The 20,681-nt window shown below is 42.6% G+C and overlaps 1 protein-coding gene across 1 annotated transcript in view; it reads right to left on the bottom strand.

Annotated features, from left to right (window-relative positions):
• The window catches only part of kmt2d (lysine (K)-specific methyltransferase 2D), a 165,300-nt gene that overhangs the window by 61,609 nt on the left and 83,010 nt on the right, over positions 1–20,681 (bottom strand). The window contains exons 20-24 of the mRNA XM_051924785.1: positions 4,845–5,033; positions 4,356–4,544; positions 4,130–4,258; positions 3,935–4,050; positions 3,664–3,835 (exon numbers count right to left, since the gene is read on the bottom strand). Coding sequence (XP_051780745.1) covers positions 3,664–3,835; positions 3,935–4,050; positions 4,130–4,258; positions 4,356–4,544; positions 4,845–5,033 — 795 coding nt within the window. The remainder of the gene's footprint in view (positions 1–3,663; positions 3,836–3,934; positions 4,051–4,129; positions 4,259–4,355; positions 4,545–4,844; positions 5,034–20,681) is intronic.

The following is a 20,681-nucleotide window of genomic DNA, read 5'->3' as shown; positions in this document are numbered from 1 at the left end:
CAACTTCAGCATCTGTTCTCCTTCCCCAACCCCCGTGTTTGCAGAAGGTTCCGCAGCTGTGGAAAACATCTTGTGCGTTTCCAGTGCCAAAGAAAGGGAATTCCAGTGATCCTAAGGACTTCAGACCTGCTGCTCTCACTGTATTAATCATGAAGACCTTCAAGAGGCTGGTCCTGAAATAGCTCCAGTCACTGGTTTCAGAACATATTGATCCTCTGCAGTTTGCCAATCATGCTCACACACAGGTGTGGAGGATGCTCTGATCTGCATGCTCAACACAGCTAACTTCCACTTTGTCCACTTGGACAAAGCCAGGACCACAGTCAACATTTGTTTTTCCAGTGCCTTTAACACCATTCTGCCTCACCAACTGGGAAAAAGGCTCTGGGCTAGGCATCTCCTCTAACACGAACCACCTAAACAGGCAGCAGTTTGTGGTGCTGGAGGACTGTGTGTCAGAAATGGTGATGTGCAACACTTGAACACCTCAGGGAATGGTCTGTTCTTCATTCCTGTTTACCCTCTACACAACAGACTTCCAGTACAGTAACAGCAACTGCTACCTACAGAAATTTTCAGATGACTCATCCATCACAGGCTGTATTAATAATGGAGATGAACCAGAGCACAGGATGGTTGTGGAGGACGGACTTTGTCTTGTGGTGCCGGGAGAACAACCTGCAACTCAACATTGGCAAGACAACAGAGTTGGTGGTAGATAACAAAAGGGTCACAGGACCTCTGAGAACAGTCGCCATTCAGGGGTTGGGAGATGAAGCAGTGCAGAGCTACAAGTACCTGGGGGTTCATATAAACAGCAAAGTGGGCTGGTCTGACAACACAGTGATGCTGTACAAGAAGGGCCCGAGCAGACTGGACTTTCGAAGAAGACTCCAGTCTATTCCTGTATGCAGCAAACTGCAAAAAATGTTTTATCAGTCTGTAGTAGCCAGTGTGTTACTCTAACCTGTGATCTCTTGGGGAAGCAACTTAGAGCTCAAAAGACAAAATGTATGAACAAATTTTGTCAGGAAAGCCTGCTCCATTACAGGGCTAACCCTGGACATACTGGAAGCTGTTGTTGAAAAGAAGAAGGTGACAAAACTGGATGTCATCATGAAAAATCCTCTCCAGGAGACGCTTACTTGGGAGCACTTTTAGCCACAGGGTCATTCCTCCATGTTGTGCTAAGCACCACCTCTGGGAATCTGTTTCTGCCTGCTATTATCAGGCAATTCAATGCTTCCTCCTGACATCCCAGACTTAATACTTGTATAGAAATAGTAAAATGAACTTGGAATACAATACACATTCCTTTATTATTTATTTTATCTATGTTTCAATTGACCATATTACTTGTCCTGCGAGTCTATGTCCTTGTTTATGTTTCTGCTGCTGTATGCATCTAAATTTTCCTTTCAGATTAATAAAGTGCATCTAACCTAGTTTTAGGTTGGACTTGTAAGCCCCTAGTTTCCTTTTTAAGCAAACCTTTGCCCTTTATTTCTTTTTTGTGCTTCCTTTTGCCTTCGTGCAGTGAATTATTTTATAAAGATTCTAATTTTGGACTTGTCTGTTCAAGCCAGGGGTTGATGATGGTAATTCTCTATTGAAATGCATATTGTATATTATTGGAACTATTTGAAGTACTTTAAACCTTTATAACCAGCTTCACATTTCTGAGTCTGCTAGCCTGAACACCTGCAGATAGTAGTTTGGGCTGGGTGCCTGGGGTAAGGTCTTATCTGGACAGGTTACTGAGGGCCCTGCCTAAATGCATATGTGTTTATACAGTGGGTATAGAAAAGAATCCCCCCCTTTGAAATATTCCCATTTGTTTTGCTTTACAACCTTAAATGAAAACACACAAACCAATATTTTTTCCAGCTTTACTTACTCAATGCAACCTATAACATCCCAGTGAAAGATATCACAGCTACAGTTCAGAAGAAATTATAAAAAATTAAAAACAAGAAATCCTGAGATTAATAAAAGCTCACCCCTCCCCCCCGGCTCAACGTCAATATTTTGTTGACTCACCTATTGCTTTAATAACAGCCTTGAGTCTGTTGGGATTCTTCTCTGTCAGCTTTGCACATCTAGATTGAACCCACTCAACATTTGCCCCCCACTCTTCTTTACAGAACTGTTCAAGTTCGGTCAAATTGGATGGTGAGCGTTGGTGGTCTGCTATCTTCAGATCTTTCCACAGATTTTCAATGGGATTTAGGTCTGGGCTCTGACTGGCCACACGAGGACATTAACTTTTTGCTCCTTTAGCCACTGTGTGGTCAATTTTGCTGTGTGCTTCGGGTCGTTGTCGTGTTGAAAGGTGAACATTCTGCCCATCTTCAACTTTCTGGCAGAGGGTAACAGGTTTTCCTCAAGAATTTGACGGTATTTTGCCCCATCCATTTTTCCTTCTACCCTAACGAGAGCCCCAGGCCCCCCACAACAGGACGCTGCCACCTCCATGCTTTACTGTAGATATGGTGTGTTGTGGATGATGAGCTGCATTGGATTTCTGCCAGGTGTACCGTTTGGTATTGAGGCCAAACGGTTCGATTTTGGGCTCATCCTACCATAAGACCTTTTTCCACTTGGCATCAGAATCTTCAAGGTGCATTCTGGCAAAGCTCAAACGAGCCTTAATGTGGCCTTTCTTGAGAAGTGTGACCCTCCTGAACAAGCCACAATTGTGGAGCGCTTGTCAAATTGTTGTCACATGCACACAATGACCACTCTTTGCCATCAAATCCTGTAACTCCTTCAAAGTGGCCATTGGCCTCTCGGTAGCCTCTCTTACCAGTTTCCTCCTTGCTCTTCCATCCAGTGTGGATACAGGGAGGGTCCTAGTAGTACCAAACACTTCTTTATTATGGACTTTACTGGGCTCCTTGGGATTGATAAAGCCTTTGAGATTTTTTTGTATTCATCTCCTGCCTTATGTCTGTCCACAAATCTATCCCCAAGATCTTTTGAAAGTGGCTTGCCACCCATAGTCAGTTGTACTACCAAGCAAGGGAATGAATTCTCCAGGATCAGCTTCCCTAATCACACGGATTACAAATGATCATAGCCAGTAACCGCAATGGAAATGGTGGGCACTTGTATCTGACCGAGTTTAGGAGTTGGCTGATCCTTTATTAATCTCAGGATTTCTTGTTTTTTTAATTTTTTTTTTTTTTTTTTTTTTTTTTTTTAATTCTTCTGAATGGTAGCTGTGATATCTTTCACTGGGGTGTTATAGATTGCATTGAGTAAGTAAAACTGGAAAAAATATTAGTTTGTGGGTATTCATTTAAGGCTGTAAAGCAAAATAAAAAGGAATATTTCGAAGGGGGGGATTCTTTTCTATACCCACTGTATATTGTATTTCATGTTGGGATTTTATATTTCTGAAGCTTCAAATGTGTTATTAACCATTCTTCAGAGAATGACATTGTATATTAAACTAAAAAGATTTTTTCCAGGCCTTTAACTCCTCTATTTCTCTCCTTAACAGTTTGTTTAAATACCTCTCTAATAAAAATGCACATCTAAGAAAGCCATATAGCTTGCAAACATTTTACTTTCTAAAATCGATCCAGGAAATATTAATTTCACAACAGCCGACGTACATAAGACCACTCAATTAGAATGGGAGGGTTTAGGTTTACCTACCAGACTCCTGTGTGGCCACTTTTTGAATTGATTCTCCTGCAATGGGCACTGCCTCATGACTGGAAGCTGAAGATGGCTTCACCAAGTCTTGGACTGCAACCTCCACTGGAGTTTTGGGGGCCAAGACTGCTTTCTTGCTAATATCTAGAAGAGCCTTCCCAAAAAAAGCCTCCTGCAAAAATTACACAATGAGAGCAAATGTGTGCCTTTCAATTTCACTTAGTGCAGCAATGAAGATGCGCAACTAAACCATAAAGGCAAGCACAGTCACCTGAAGATATGCAGGGAACATGTCCTCCAACTTGCTTTTCTTACGGCCACGCCGCTTCTTTGCCTGCTCTCCAACCGTGTCCCCTTTTGGATTTTTCTGGCCATCCCCTGGTGTTTCTAAAAACAGACAAGGGAGATCAGAATAAAAATACTGGAAGGCAATCATGGCCACAAATCTATTGTTTAACTACTTCACCTTCTTCTGGGGTCTTCTCAGTAGTGCACAGAGGCTCCAATCCTCCCTGTTCTTCAGGAGCCTGCGGAATCAGTCCCTTTTTAATACGCAAGTTGGATTTCCTTTGCCGCACCATGAATCCACCAATGCCTAAAAATAAATAATTCAAGCAATTGCCTGTTGTCAGCTTTAAAAATCCACCATTAGTTAGGAGTTGAGTCTTTTGAAATATAATAAAGTTGGGTACCAGGCCTGTAGGGCTTCCTCTTCCTCTTCTTTCCTTCATCAGTTTCCTCAATAATGCCTTTGCAACCCTCAGTATCTATGGTCCCATCTACAACTCCCTCCAGACCAGACTCCCTCTCTGCTCCAGTCTCTCGATCTGGACTTCCCAGGTTCTCTAGTTTTGAGTCGCATTCCATGGGCTCCACAATTCCTTTAAGGAAAGGAACACACATCTTATTAGAGCTCTGTGTATGGAATCTTGAAAACAAAATCTGAATCAAAATCACCATGCCCATGTTTTATTTTGTGCAAATCAGTCCTTTAAATGAACACTCGGGAATATTAGATACTAAACAAATCACTTCTTTCTCTGAGGCCAGTTAGAATGTTGTCTGTTTTTACTTTAGCACCTTTGCCCTGCTGGCCTCCACTGCCCACACTCGGTGAAGTGGAAATTTTACACAAGAACCTCAGCTGGCCACTAAAGGATGCTGTCCTTTTGTCTGCTTACCTTTCATGTCCTCACCATCAACGTCTCCATCCTTGAGCTCCAAGCTATCAGACCCTGGCTCCCCACATATCGTTCCTAAACGGGAGCGCCGCTGCCGTCGCTTGTGTAGTGGTGATACAGAGATGCTGCGTAGAAGGGACATTCCCTCCTCCGTCAGCCAAACTCCTTCTAGTCGGTAGAACTGGGGCTCTGGAAAAAACACACAATTCACCTATTTAGCCCTTGCTCAACTGCATGTACAATGGCTGCCCAGCAATCTTCAAGGTCCATATGGAGAGGTGGTGCCCTAGTGTGTCATGCTGAGACAATCATCTGGAATTGTCCAAAATGTACATGGAAAGAAGGCACATACACACAAAGATATATACACTCTTGAATTCCTAAAGCAGCTTATTTATTTATTATTACTATTAAGACAAGCCCTCTGGTTTGTATCTATCAATTTTTAAATGGATTTTTAAATTGAAGATATGCTGCTATAATCGCAGACGCAAACCTGAGTGTCAGCTCACCTCGACTGCCTTTCAGACAAGCTGCAAACTTGGAAGCTGACAGAGGTGGGAGTAGATTCATACCTGGTGGCATGGATCGTGAACTGTCTTACAGAGAGACCTCAGTATGTGCGTCTCGGGAACTGCAGGTCTGACATTGTGGTCAGCAGCACAGGAGCACTGCAGGGGACTGTACTTTCTCCGGTCCTGTTCAGCCTATATACATCGGACTTCCAATACAACTCGGAGTCCTGCCACATGCAAAAGTTCGCTGATGACACTGCTATCATGGGCTGCATCAGGAGTGGGCAAGAGGAGGAGTATAGGAACCTAATCAAGGACTTTGTTAAATGGTGCGACTCAAACCACCTACAACTAAACACCAGCAAAACCATGGAGCTTGTAGTGGATTTTAGGAGGCCCAGGCCCCTCATGGACCCCATGATCATCAGAGGTGACTGTATGCAGAGGGTGCAGACCTATAAATACCTGGGAGTGCACCTGGATGATAAATTGGAGTGGACTGCCAATACTGATGCTCTGTGCAAGAGAGGACAGAGCAGACTATACTTCCTTAGAAGGCTGGCGTCTTTCAAAATCTGCATTAAGATGATGCAGATGTTCTATCAGATGGTTGTGGCAAGCGCCCTCTTCTACGAGGTGGTGTGCTGGGGAGACAGCATAAAGAAGAGGGACGCCTCACGCCTGGACAAACTGGTGAGGAAGGCAGGCTCTATTGTAGGCACGGAGCTGGACAGTTTGACATCTGTGGCAGAGCGACGGGTGCTGAGCAGGCTCCTGTCAATCATCACTGCATCCACTGAACAGGATCATCTCCAGACAGAGGAGCTGCTTCAGCGACAGACTGCTGTCACTGTCCTGCTCCACTGACAGACTGAGGAGATCGGAGACCCCTACACTATGTGACTCTTCAATTCCACCTGGGGGGGTAAACGGTAACATTATACAAAGTTATTGACTGTTACATCTGCCTCGCACTCGCCACCTTGCACTGTGTTTTTATCACTCTTTAATTAATATTGTTTTTATCAGTATGTTGCTGCTAGAGTGTGTGAATTTCCCCTTGGGGATTAATAAAGTATCTATCTATCTGCATATATAAAGCTTATATTTATAGTGAGCTGCGATCACTGCTGGCTAAGGAGCTCTCCTGCACCTTACTGGAAGAGCAGCTCATCCGAAGATGGAAAGTGCAAAGATCTAGAGTAAGGATTACAGTAAGGTGGAAAGAATTCAAAAACCGGCCTACTTCCATAAATATGGAAGGTTCACTCACTTTTAAATAAATTGGACGAACTCTGACAGGAGACAGGATGATTGCAAGACATGGACGCTATCCAGCGACCGGAGACAAAGACTGGGCTCTTTCAGTACTGTCTCTCTTTGGAGAATCCTTGGGTACCGCTGGTTTGACTTTGTGTTGCTCACGGAGTCCCGAATGAGGCACATTACCTGCATTGTTAGGGAGCATCAGTTACGCCACTATGGCCATGTGGTGCCATTCCCCGAGGGTGATCTGGCTCGGGTCCTCAACAATGAGGATCCTGCAAGTGGCTGGACCAGGCCAAGAGGAAGCCCATGTAACACCTAGCTGTGGCAGATAAAGATTCATTTCCAGAGGGTGGGACTGGGCTGCGTGTCTGCCTTGGCAGTTGCCAACCAGGATCCTGAACTGTTTTGTCGTGTGGTGGGTGAGGCAACATACTGTACCAGTGCATGCTCCCAAACCTGACCTGACCTCTTACGTCTCATGGCGAGTCATGCTGATTTCAGGTACTGTGGCATTTTGTGTACTGCGGTGAAAAGGATTATACTGTACTTCTTACTGCAGATGCTATTTTAATCCTGGATGTGTTTTCTTCCAATATGATCAGATGAAGTGGAAAGGGCAAGAGGGGGGTCTGGAGACTTGTGTGATTAAGTAATGGTATAAAAAAAAAAAAAAAAAAAAAAAAACCTAAAATGTGTGGTACAGACACTGAAATGCAGACTGAATCTGTCAACGTTAGTAACAAAGAAGATTTAATCACATGATGTAATTTAACTCGAAATGAGTCATTCTGTTACCAGTGCTCTAATGGATGCATCGCTCTAGCTGTAGAATGCTGGTAAATTCAACCAGTGGAACACCAGAACGAACTAACTTCTATTAGTGGGTTACATTTGAGGACACAGCAAGCTGGGCCTGCTCTAGTCAAATGCTAACACCTGTGTATGTAAACCTGTGGTCACCATCTTACTGCCACTTACAAACCTGTTACTAACAGCACTAGCGCTCTCATTATGTCCCGTTTTTTTTTTCCCCCAAACAGTATTTACATTTTTTGAGCTTCTGTAACTAAGCATTTCACTACAATCTGCACTGCATGTAGAACAGTATTTGACAATTACAATCTGATTGATTTATTATAGCAAAGTCAGCCAAGTGGATACACAAGCACTTTTAGATTTGGGCAACCTTTCGCAGCAAAGTTTGATTTATCAGAGTTGAGCAGTAGATCTACCATTCCTGAGCAGCACATAATGCTTTGATACATTTCCTGGCTCAAACCCCACGATCTCCACTCTTTATGCCACACATGCATAAAAACGGAAAAATGAAGACTAAGGAGTGCAGCACTGTTAGCTGCAGAAAGCCTGACAAGAGGCCAACCTGGCATTTTTATCAAATTTTAGAAGAACAATATTAAAATAATACCTTCAGTATTTTTGAAGTCACTTGTTAACACTAAAAAGTTAAGAGTCTACATAACCCCAACGCAGTAGCCGCTGGCCACAGAGCCAAAAAGGAGGAAAAGAAGATGAAAAGGTAACAGAGACAGCAAACATCCAATACTACAGGACCCCATAATTCCAAGTTACTAACTAGCTTCGCAAATGAGACATTAGATCCAATTTTAAATATTAGAGCTGGGTGATGCATCAATCACAGAAAACAGATTTTTCTTCATGAATACTTTTGGGCATGTCTTATGGATTTTGGCCTGCAGACTACAAAATTGCCTTTAAATTTTCCAACATTCTAAAGTAGACATTCTGGCATTTCACTTTCAATATTCTCGCCGAGGCCAATTATGTGGATATTATTCCTTCTACTTTGGTCTTGTAAGATGGTGAATTCAACAAATTAAAGCCACACACTGGACTTCAGTAATAGGATTGTTGAGTGAGTCAACTGTAGTCCTCTAAGCTAAACTTTGATACTTTTTTAAAATTCCTTTTTAAAATTATTAATGTCATGAAACCTTTCTGTGCCCATGTCTTCTAGAAAGCTAGACTCCATAATGTCCTTCATATAGAGAAAGTGGTTAGACTCTTACTTCTACTTCCTTTAGCGTTGGAAAGCAACCAGGACCCTTCTCACACAGGATACTTCTGAATGACAAGACCTAAGTATAAACCTTTGCATAGGTAACTACATTTATTCTTACAGTCTTTCATCTGAGAAATGCGCAAATGAACAACTGTCCATACCACCACCAGAGACTGATTTATGTTGTAACATCATAATTATATGCTTAAATTCATAAAATACTGATTTCATTTAACCTTTAAAGTTTGCTTGAAACTATTTGCAAAATAAATGCATCAACTAAATCCTTTACACTAGTGATCAAAAGTATTAGAATTAGAACACCTGTTTTTATGGAAATGCATATAGTTTAATGTCTTAATGTTTCATGAAATCGAAGCAGAGAGCAAATAAAGAATGGCAAATAAAGAGAAAATAATTAAATAATTAAGTGTAAAACTTATTCAATTTTTGATTCATCAGAGTAGCCTGCACCTTTTCCTGATCTAACCACCAAACTGTGGTAACCCTTTTGATTCAGGATGCCAGTCATTCTGTGCAAGTCAACAACTCTGCCTCCAGCACTGAGGAACCATCCTTTCACCAACTCGACAGCATACAAAACATCCTGCCTGATGAACCGAAGCTTTCAAATTTGGATTCATTGGTCCAGAAGACTTTCTTCCAGTCTGCAGTAGTCCACAGCTGGTACTTCAAGGCCCTCATTTGTCCTTTAACCGCCAACTCCCTAAATATTCCCCACGCCAGGCGAAATCTGAACAATTTTCGTTTTTTTACTTTTTTACATTTTTTTTTTTTTACATTTTTTACATTTATTCAAGCAGTATTGACCACTAAATGTTGTGCAAGTTCTAGAAATGGTGCAGTGTCAACACTGTATATGGTGGGGATGGTGCGCTGCTGACCTCGACTCGGGACGTTGTGGGTCGGTGGGGGGAGTACTTCGAAGACCTCCTCAATCCCATTAACATGCCTTCCAATGAGGAAGCAGAGCCTGGGGACTCAGAGGTGGGCTCCCCCATCTCTGGGACTGAGGTCACCGAGGTGGTCAAAAAACTCCTTGGTGGCAGGGCCCCGGGGGTGGATGAGATACGCCCGGAGTTCCTCAAGGCTCTGGATGTTGTAGGACTGTCTTGGTTGACACGCCTCTGCAACATCGCATGGACATCAGGGACAGTGCCTCTGGATTGGCAGACCGGGGTGGTGATCCCCCTCTTTAAGAAGGGGGATCGGAGGGTGTGTTCCAACTACAGAGGGATCACACTCCTCAGCCTCCCTGGAAAAGTCTATTCAGGGGTCCTGGAGAGGAGGGTCCGTCGGATAGTCGAGCCTCGGATTCAGGAGGAACAGTGTGGTTTTCGTCCTGGTCACGGAACAGTGGACCAGCTCTATACCCTTAGCAGGGTCCTGGAGGGTGCATGGGAGTTTGCCCAACCAGTCTACATGTGTTTTGTGGACTTGGAAAAGGCATTCGACCGTGTCCCTCGGGGAATCCTGTGGGGGGTACTCCGAGAGTATGGGGTACCGGCCCCCCTGGTAAGGGCTGTTCGGTCCCTGTACGATCGGTGCCAGAGCTTGGTCCGCATTGCCGGCAGTAAGTCGAACCCGTTTCCAGTGAGAGTTGGACTCCGCCAGGGCTGCCCTTTGTCACCGATTCTGTTCATAACGTTTATGGACAGAATTTCTAGGCGCAGCCAGGGCGTTGAGGGGGTCCGGTTTGGTGGGCTCAGGATTGGGTCACTGCTTTTTGCAGATGATGTTGTCCTGTTTGCTTCATCAGGCCGTGATCTTCAGCTCTCTCTGGATCGGTTCGCAGCTGAGTGTGAAGCGGCTGGGATGAGAATCAGCACCTCCAAATCCGAGACCATGGTCCTCAGCCGGAAAAGGGTGGAGTGCCCTCTCAGGGTTGGTAGCGAGATCCTGCCTCAAGTGGAGGAGTTCAAGTATCTCGGGATCTTGTTCACGAGTGAGGGAAGAATGGAGCATGAGATCGACAGGCGGATCGGTGCGGCATCCGCAGTAATGCGGGCTCTGCATCGGTCTGTCGTGGTGAAAAAGGAGCTGAGCCGCAAGGTGAAGCTCTCAATTTACCAGTCGATCTATGTTCCTACCCTCACCTATGGTCATGAGCTATGGGTAGTGACCGAAAGAACGAGATCGCGAATACAAGCGGCTGAAATGAGTTTCCTCCGCAGGGTGTCTGGGCTTTCCCTTAAAGATAGGGTGAGAAGCTCAGTCATCCGGGAGGGGCTCAGAGTAGAGCCGCTGCTCCTCCGCATCGAGAGGAGTCAGATGAGGTGGCTTGGGCATCTGATCAGGATGCCTCCTGGACGCCTCCCTGGTGAGGTGTTCCGGGCACGTCCAACCGGGAGGAGGCCCCAGGGAAGACCCAGGACACGTTGGAGGGACTATGTCTCTCGACTGGCCTGGGAACGCCTTGGGATTCTCCCGGAAGAGCTAGAAGAAGTGGCCGGGGAGAGGGAAGTCTGGGCATCTCTGCTCAAGCTGCTGCCCCCGCGACCCGACCTCGGATAAGCGGGAGACAATGGATGGATGGATGGAAGTTCTAGAAATGGGCAAACACATAATAAAACACAAAATGTACCTTTTCTCAGGCTTCTGGATTTATTGTCTACAACAAAACGGAACAGTCAAAAGTAATTCAAAAGTCAAAAGTCGTTCAGTCAATCATAGTTTCATTCCCAGTATTTGAGTTTGCTGTGCCACAGGCCAAAGCAGGGAACTGCACAAAGTCCTGGATTGCTGGGACACTTTGAGCAGAAGGTCTTGACGTCTCTACGCTGACCCTTCTTTGAACAGACATGACAGCGTGCCTGTGGCTTGGTCCAAGTTGGTGTTGGTTCGAGTTTGTCCGGAAAGTGACGTTCTGTGAGCCTCACCATTGCCTCTACTCTATCTGCATGTTGTTCCTCACCAGAGAAAATGAAGGCTGCAATGACGTCATGTTCAAACTGCAGAAATGTTTTTGTGCCTCCATTTTTCTGGTACAAAATGTGAGCGCATTCAGCATTGCCATTTGGAGCAGATGAACTGATAACTTTTTATACCACTTCATAGTTTTTCTTGCAGCCGAATAGGGTTCCAATATTTGGTCCTGCTTGTCAACAGCACCCATGTTGCTGTTATATTCAATGATGCATTGAGGCTTGTAACGGACATCAGTAGGTGATGGGCGTCCTCGTCTGTGGGGAGCCTCCTGCACAGACTCATTGTGCTGAGTTGTTAGCATGTGAACATCTTTTTTGTCTCAAAATTTCAGGCACAGCAATGGGCCACTGCCGTATGCAATGTGCTGACCCGGTGCTGGCGCTGAATTGCGAACTTCTGGAGGGACCCTGTTAGAACGAATTGTGCCACATGCTGTAGTTTTACGGTGATGAAGGTAATGGAACAGCCTACAACTGGAGTACCAGTTATCCATCCAAATGGTGTACCCATTGTCCAATAGTGTTAGGGCAAGGTACACAACAATTTTTTCTGAAAGTCCAAAGTCCTTACATTCATCTGGCAACACTGCTGAAATACTACTAATAGGATCCTTTTTGCCAGTGTATACACGAAATCTATAAATGTAACCTGAATTCTCAGCTAAGCAAAACATCTTGATACCAAACTGTGCCCTTTTCAATGGTAGATACTGTCGAAACTGTAAGCGGCCCTTCCACAACAATAAACTTTCATCAACTGCAACTGACGGTCCTGGCATGTAGGGCAACTGAAATGCTTCAAATAAATGAACAATCAAAGGACGTAGCTTGAACAAGCGGTCGCGGTTTGGATCTTTCTTATCTGGCTCATTTCTGTTGTCATTCAAATGAAAGAATTTCAGCAGCAAAGAGAATCGGTTACGTGTCATGATAGCTGCAAAAATAGGTGTTGCATACATAGGATCTGTAGACCAGTACATCTCAATATCTGGTTTTCTGATTATTCCCATCAACATCAAAATCCCAATGAATTTTTTCATTTCGTTTTCATCAGTGTCTACCCAAGCACGAACACGGGAATATGGAGGTAAATTCGGATTTTTCTCAATAAACTGTGCTGCTGCATACAGATTTGTCTGATGAACAAAATGTCTGATCAAATCAGGTGACACAAACAGCTCATAAAACTGCTCAGCAGTGTAATTGTTTACATCAACAATAAAACCACACGTTGCCTCTAACGGATGCAGAAAAGGTAGTTCACCTCGGGCAGCAGTCCAGTTGAGATGCTGGGGATACACCCACTCAGCGCCATCATCCGATGCATCTTCATTCACAGTATCATGCAGCGCACGTTGCTGCTCATCATTGTCGCTAAAATCTTCTTCAGAACTGCTACAATCATGATCAGAACTGTCCAAAATCGCCTGCAAAGCCTCACTTGAAGTCAGTTTACGTTTCGCCATATTCACAGCTGTCACATGCAAATCACGTCACATGACCGGCCAAAACAACCACAGACTTGTTGAAATACAATGTAGTAATAATACCCACGCCAAACCGTCAGTTATACTACTTGCCAGGCATTCATATAACCACAGGCAAATGTGCCGGATAATTCCGGCAGTATGGCGTTAGCAATAAAACAACGATGCCGGATATATCCGGCAGAGGGCGGTTAAGGGGTTAAGGAATGGCTCTCTTACTGCCACTGACCCTGTCAAACCTGCAGCACAAAGTCTAAAAACAGACCCATGCTTTTGTCGACCCACACCGTTAAGCTGTTCTTGAAGCTGTTGTACTGTGAGGCGCCCATGATTATGCAAGCTGGTGACCCCCAGAAACTTGTCCTCCGACTGACTTGCATATCTTATGGCTTTTGTATCCTTGTTGCTGCGTATTGGACTCCACTGCTTTCAGCTTCCAAGTAATTGTGTTCTGTGTGTCTTGAATGTGTCATCATGATGATCCAAAATAACAATAGCGGAAAAAATAAATAATTAAAACAACACTGGTGTATACAGTGGATTCAGAAAGGCTACGGATGCCTTCACTTTCTGTACACTTTGTGTTGTAGATTGGATCTAAAATGGACAAATTTGCCATTTTGCCCCCTCAGTCTACACTCAATAACCCATGATGACAAAGTGAAAACAGAATTTCAAAAACATTTGCAAACTGATTAAAAAACAAAAATTGAAATTTCTCATTTCTAGAGGTATTCAGACCCTTTGCTGTGACCCTCCAAATTGTGCTCACTTGTCTCCTGTTTGCTTTAATTCTTTTTGAGAGGTTTCTAGAACTTGAGTGGAATCCAGCTGGAGCAAACTGAACTGATTGAACTTCTTTTAGGAAGGCCCATGTGTACCTATGTACAGAAGGTCCAACTATTTACACTTCATGTCACGACACACACCAAGCCATGGAAGTCCAAGGAACTCTGTAGCCCTCCATTATAAAATTGTACTAAGGCACAGATCAGAGCAAGAGAATAAAACCATTTGTAAAGCTTGGATTGCTCCCAGGAGCACCATGGACTTCATAGGTTGTGAAACAGACGTTTAAGGACACCAGGACTCCTTCTAGAGTGGGCTGTCTAGGAAAGAAAGGTCTTGGTCAGTGAAATAGCTAAAAACCCAATAGTTAGTCTAATGGAGCATCCAAAGTCCTATGCCGAGATGGAAGAACCTGTTGGAAGGAAAACCATCTCATCACCACCAGTGATATTTTCATAATGAGAACTAGAACTAAAAACTGTTTTTCATTTTACGAGAACAAGAACTGAAATTAAGGCAAACAGAGAAACTAACAAATAAAAATAAAAATTAGTGATTTGTGAGCAAACTAAAACGAGAACGAAAATTTAGTAAAAACGAAAAAACAGCAATACAGTAATCCCTCACCTATCGCGGGGGTTACGTTCCAGAGCCCCCCGCGATAGGTGAAAATCCGCGAAGTAGCGACCTATATTTATTTTATTATTTATACATATTTTAAGGCTTTATAAACCCTTCCCACATTCTTATAAACCTTTCTCACTCTCTTGTTAACCTTTCCCACGCTCTTATAAACACTTCCTATGCTCTTAAACACTTTCTACATTCTTAAACACCTCAGACCAACACTGCACACTGCCTGCACGCAGCGATCAGACGTCAATGTGTCTGCACTCGCTTTGTGAAGGGGGGCAGCTGAACTCACGCTGAGCAGAAATGGACTTTGTGCTGCTTCTGACAAAATGCCTGCTTGTCGCTCTGCTGGAGGAGTGTGTGTGTGTGTGTGTAGGTGTGTGAGAGCTGAACGCACCTTCGCTCAAACCCCCCCTCCCCGGAAGCGCAGTAGGCTCCTGCCACTTCGCATTGTCAAGGGGGTGGGGAGCTGAATGAACGCTAAGGAGAAGTGGACTTTGTGCTGGCTTTGTGCTGCTTGTCGCTCTGCGTGTCAATAATTTAAAAGCCTGTACAATCAGGCTTTTAGGTGTACATCACCTATTTTCCTGTCTCACTGTCTTGTCTTGCGTAAAGTTAAAATGTTTTATAATAGTGAGATGTTACTCATATCCTTAGCCCGACATCCACATATCATATGTGTTAACAAAGTGTGTTTTATAAGTTTGCAATTTTAAGGCTTAAACTATAAAAATGTTTATTTATATGGTCTTTCTATATCGCGGATTTTCTCCTGTTGCTGATGGGTCTGGAACATAACTTCCGCGATAGGCGGGCAATCACTTGTATTTAAAAACCCGCGAAGTCGTGAATCCGCGAAAAGTGAACCGCGAAGTAGCGAGGGATTACTGTAGCATTTTCGTTCAATCCGGTTCAGTCGTGCAGAGGGGTTGTTTGTATGTCGTCCTGAGCATTCAGTTACCTTGCGCTGTGGTAGTGCTGCTGCTTTGCAGTAAGGAGACTGTGGAAGATTGTGTGTGTCGCTTCCCGTTTCCTCCCTGTGTGGATAGCACTTTGAGTACTGAGAAAAGCGCTATATAAATGTAATGAATTATTATTATTATTACTATGCGGTGATCCTATAACTTGGGCTTACTATAGTCACGTGGCACAACTTTCGTAAAAGACCATTTGTTTGTTGAGCACATTTAGCTCGTCGGGTTGAAGTAGTAAGCGCTTGTGGTTGACGATGGCGAGTTTTGCACAGATGTTTGCGGGTAGAAAGTGAGAAAGTAATGTGTGCAAATACTTTAATTACAGCCCAGATGATATAAAAAGCAAATGTAGTGTGCTAGAAGAAAAAGTGTCTCGGAGGTTCAGTGCAGGGCGGCCAGCAGGATCAGTGCTTAGTGGAAGTCCAGCACTTCACTGGCACCATGACTGCATTTCATACAGGAACATGCTGTCTCATCTGTCATCATAAATCTGTCCACTGGTCTGTGCTATAAATTTGATTTCTCTGAGATTCCAATAATTTTTATAGTCAAAATTGCTGAATTTGCGCATTTCCTGTTCAGATAAAGGGGAGAAAGGCGAGGTGCAACGAGACGAGCCATCAACTCAAACTGTGTTGTCCCTCACACACAAGGTTCATGCATGCAATTGTCGCGTGCCTGTTGCTGTCTCTCTGCATGTTGCCAATAAAATGTTTACACATGCGTTTATTGTACACCCTGACTTTCCACAGTCTAGCTAATATCTTTAATACATTTCTGTGATATATCTAGTCTTGCTGATCGGACTTATAAAACCGCAGTGAAAGGGAACAAGGTTGTGAGCCCAACATGTGCTTATTGCTGCTGTTCTTCTACGCAGAGGCGCCAATAAGTTAGCGATATCAGAAAATCAAGTGCACTGCAGCGGTCTGTTTATTTTTATTTTTTGTTCCGACTGACTGCCAAAAATGGAAGATTAAGACTTTTAAAACTAAACGAAAATAAGGAGGACTTTTACAAGAAAGTGAAGATTTTCATGGAGAAGGATAGGCGCATGGACTTCCATTTACAAATAAAAGGTAAGACCATAAATGGTTTTCAATTTTATAAAAATGGAAGACTAAGGAAAAAAAAATCCAATATTTAAAAACTAAATTTTGACCTTAAATAAAATATCCTTTTGTTGAACAGTCTGTATTCAAATTGATTAAAGCATCAGAATTAAAAGCTTTTAAAAACTAAATATTTCAATTAAGGTCAAAATTTAAATTCATTTTTTTGTACACCACTCTATACTTTCATTTGTATTGAATAAGTATGAATTGAGAAATTGCAATGGCAAATTTAGAACACATGGAGGGTGCAGATCAAATGCGCTTTCTCTGCTCTCTCTTGCTGCTATAAATGTAACATTCCTTCTTAGCCAATATGTATCTTACCTGTGTGTGTAAAGAGTGCTGATATGAAAAATAACCAGTAGTAAATGTGCATGGTGGCTGACAAATGAATAGTCAATAAGCTACCCTTTTGGGTGCATATGTTTATAAATCTGACTCTGACAGAGTCAGTGCCAGACCAACCATGAATGTCACCGCATGTCACTGCTACAGTACTGGCAGCAGAAATCGTCAACGTACAGCGCCAAGGACCTTGTTTGTGCACCTGCATTACAGGAGCTTGTCAAGTGAATATTTTCACTGTGCGGCTATCTGTGCAATGGACATCGTTGCAACATGAACAAATCTCTCGAAATGCGTACTTGTTTAAAGCTTAACAACAACGTACTTCCACAGACTGGTTTCTTGGGTTGAAACATTTGGTCCTGCTGACTACGCTCATTAGGCCACTTGACCTGTTTGATCATTGATGGTCAAGCTGTGTTTAACGGCATTATGAAATGTGAGCGTGTTTTGTTGACTGAAACATAACTTGCATTGAAATATGTTTAGGCCAACATTTGTGGTCTTGCAACAGAGAAAAACCAAAATTGTACTAAGATTATGAAAAAAAGAACTAAATAAAATAAAAACTAAAATTTTAAACACAGAACTAAATAAAAATTAAAAAAAAAACTGTTGACTCCACTGAAAACTAGAACAAAAAAATGAATTGTATAAAATAAAATCTAAAACTACAATTAATATCAGAACTGAAATATCACTGAAGCACTCCATCAATCAGAAGGAAGCCTCTCTTGAGTAAAAGGCATATGACAGCCCAACTGGAGTTTGACATGACATTTTCCTCCTCCTCTCAGAGTCCTTTAAAAAAAACATTCTCTGGTCTAATTAAACACTAATTGAACTCTATGCGCAGAATTCCAAGCACTATGTCTGGCTATGACCAGTCGCATGAGCTGCCTAATATCATCCCTACAGTGAAGCGGTGGTGGAGGAGGCATCATGCTATGGAGATCATTCTCAGTAGCAGGTACAGAAATACTGGTCAGAACTGAGGGAAAATACAAGGAAATTCTTGAAGAAAACCTGCTCCAGAGTGCATGCCATCTCAAACTGGGGTGATGGGTCACCTTTCAGCAAGACGATGACCTGAAGCATACACCCAAGACAATGCTGGAGTAGCCTGAGTGGCCCAGTCAAAGCCCAGACTGTGCACAGGCCTGAAGATGGCAGTTTATAGACCCTTGCCATCCAGTCTAATGGCGCTTGAGAGAATCTGTCAAGAAGGGGATTTATACTACCCTAATCCAGGTGTGCAAAGCTTGTCAAGACCAACTTGAAGATTCAAAGCTGGAATTGCTACCAAAGGGGCTTCTACAAAGTACTGAATTAAGGGTCTGAATACTTACACGAGAAAGAGATTTCAGTTTTCGATTTGTAATAAATTGTAAAAATTTCTCCCCTTTTTCATTACGTTATTGAGTATAGACTGATAGATAAAAATGACAAATGTATTCATTTAAAATTAAATTTACATCATAATAAAGTGTGCATGTGAAAGCATGTGAACACTTTTGAATCCACTGTATAATATACATAATGAAATCTGTACTTGATAACTGCTTATTGCTCATATGAGGATTATAGATAAGAAATGTAAATATTAATATATCAATAGGACAGTTAAGCCTGAAAATTACCAGGTGCTTTTTAAAAGGGATAGAGAATAGCTTTTATATCTTATTAAACAGTTAATGTATTTTTACAGAAGAAAGAAATAATAATTTAACACATAATTTAAAGTATGTCCACAATACTGAATTTACGGGATAAACTTTCCTTTTTAAAACCGTATATATAAAGAAGCTACAGTTCTTCAAAGAGTGAAGGCATTATTTTAAAAACTGAAGATTAATTTAAAATCTATATACTTCATTAAAAAAATCATTAAAGAAAATACATTCTTCATTAAAATTTCCTTTTAACCACTCCACAGCAGGGGTCTGCAAAGTCTGTCCTGTATAAAGTCAGTTGGGTGTTTTTGAAGTCAAAGTAATTTCTTCACAAATATGGTACATGGAATTGTGTTCTAAAGATAAATGTTTTGTAAAGATCGAAGGGAAAAAAATGCATAACCAGAGCTATGAACCCTATGGTGAGTGAGGTGCCGACAGAAAAGCAAAAAATAAACTCCAAATATGTCCTTTTTGAGTTTTCAATAAAAGAAACCCTGCCTTCTGTGTTTCCAAAGCCTGCTTGTGACAACATAAGGCATCTGGAAATAATTTTATCACATATGGCTGATACTATTTGTGTAAAGGTTAGGGTTTTTTATTCGCTTGTTTGAGTTTTCACATACATAGGGAAATAAATCAAAACCAACCTCGTGGCAATGATTTTGTGTTTTTAGATGAATCCACTATCCACAGACAAGCCCCGAGGTAGCACATAGAGCTGGTCTTCTTTCAACCCCTTAATATTGGTTTTGCTAAAAATGACATGTATAGGCGATTTTATAACCCACCTTAATAAAAGGGCAAGTGTCTGTCTGTCCCTCCATGTAGTTGCTAATGTATGTCTGTCATTCCAACAGACGCCACATCACCAACATTAATACGGCTTTTACAAACACCACACCAAACGCCATAAGCATTGCATGGTTCACAGAAAACGATCACATTGAGGTCTATGTTGATTACAACCCATTTTAGATGGGTAGCACAGCTAATGTGCACATAATCACAAGACACAGAAGAATACTCGACAACAGTCTTGGCTTGAGAAATTGGCATATTCGGGAAATTTTCATTCTTTATGCCCTTTGCCCCATAGAGTTCGATGTAAAATGACTGCCTAGATATTTTATTTAAATGTATAGGAAATGGTTTTATTTTAGAAGTATATTAGGTTTGTGAAGAAAAACTGACTTGAAAAACATCCTTTAAAAAGTTGCATTTAATGTTTTTAATTGCTTTTTATTAGCATTTAGATGCAAATCACAAAGGAAAAGGAATCAGCACTTCCCATTTAACTTGTTTCCATTTAGATCAATGTGTATTCATCTGATTTAATAAAGTATTTGGAAGGAAACCTAAGAGAGAAATAGTTCAGGACTAAGAATTACTGATCCAAGTCAGGCTACAAAATCATGTGGAGGAGATCTCCCAACGCTCCAAGAATGAACTGACATGGCAGTACAAAAACACTGACAAGTCATGAATTTGAATAAGATCTGTTACTGGCAAGGACTGGTTTCAGACTAAGCAACCAGGTCAGGTCAGGGGCCTCGTGCATAACACCGTGCGCAGAATGCACACTAAAACATGGTATACTCAAGGGATTGAGCTGATGTGAATATGTGTGCGGCTTTGCGCCAAATTTAGTTTTAATACATCACGATGCGAGTGTGGAAACGGGCGTAGACAGCTTTTTTGTGCGTATGCACCGTTTATCCATGAAGCCCAAGGTCAGGGAGCATGCACTGGTACAGCGTGTTATCACACCCACCACACGACGAAACAGCTCACGACCCTGGTTGGCAATCCCCCAAACAGACATGTGGTCCAGTCCCACCCTCCGGAAATGACCCTAATATCTGCCAGAGCCAGGTGATACGTGGGCATCCCCTTGGCCTGGTCCAGCCACTCGGATCCTTGGCAATGAGGATCCCGCAAGCCGGATCAACCTCAGGGAATCGCGCCACATGGCCATAGTGCCGTAACTGACATTCCCTCACAATCCAAGTAAAGTGCCTTATTTGGGACTTCATGAGCAAACACTC

Source organism: Erpetoichthys calabaricus, chromosome 3, assembly GCF_900747795.2.
Source record: "Erpetoichthys calabaricus chromosome 3, fErpCal1.3, whole genome shotgun sequence".
NCBI classification, from domain to species: domain Eukaryota; kingdom Metazoa; phylum Chordata; class Cladistia; order Polypteriformes; family Polypteridae; genus Erpetoichthys; species Erpetoichthys calabaricus.
Note: the sequence above shows the minus strand (reverse complement) of the source record. Positions and strands in the feature narration are given on the sequence as shown.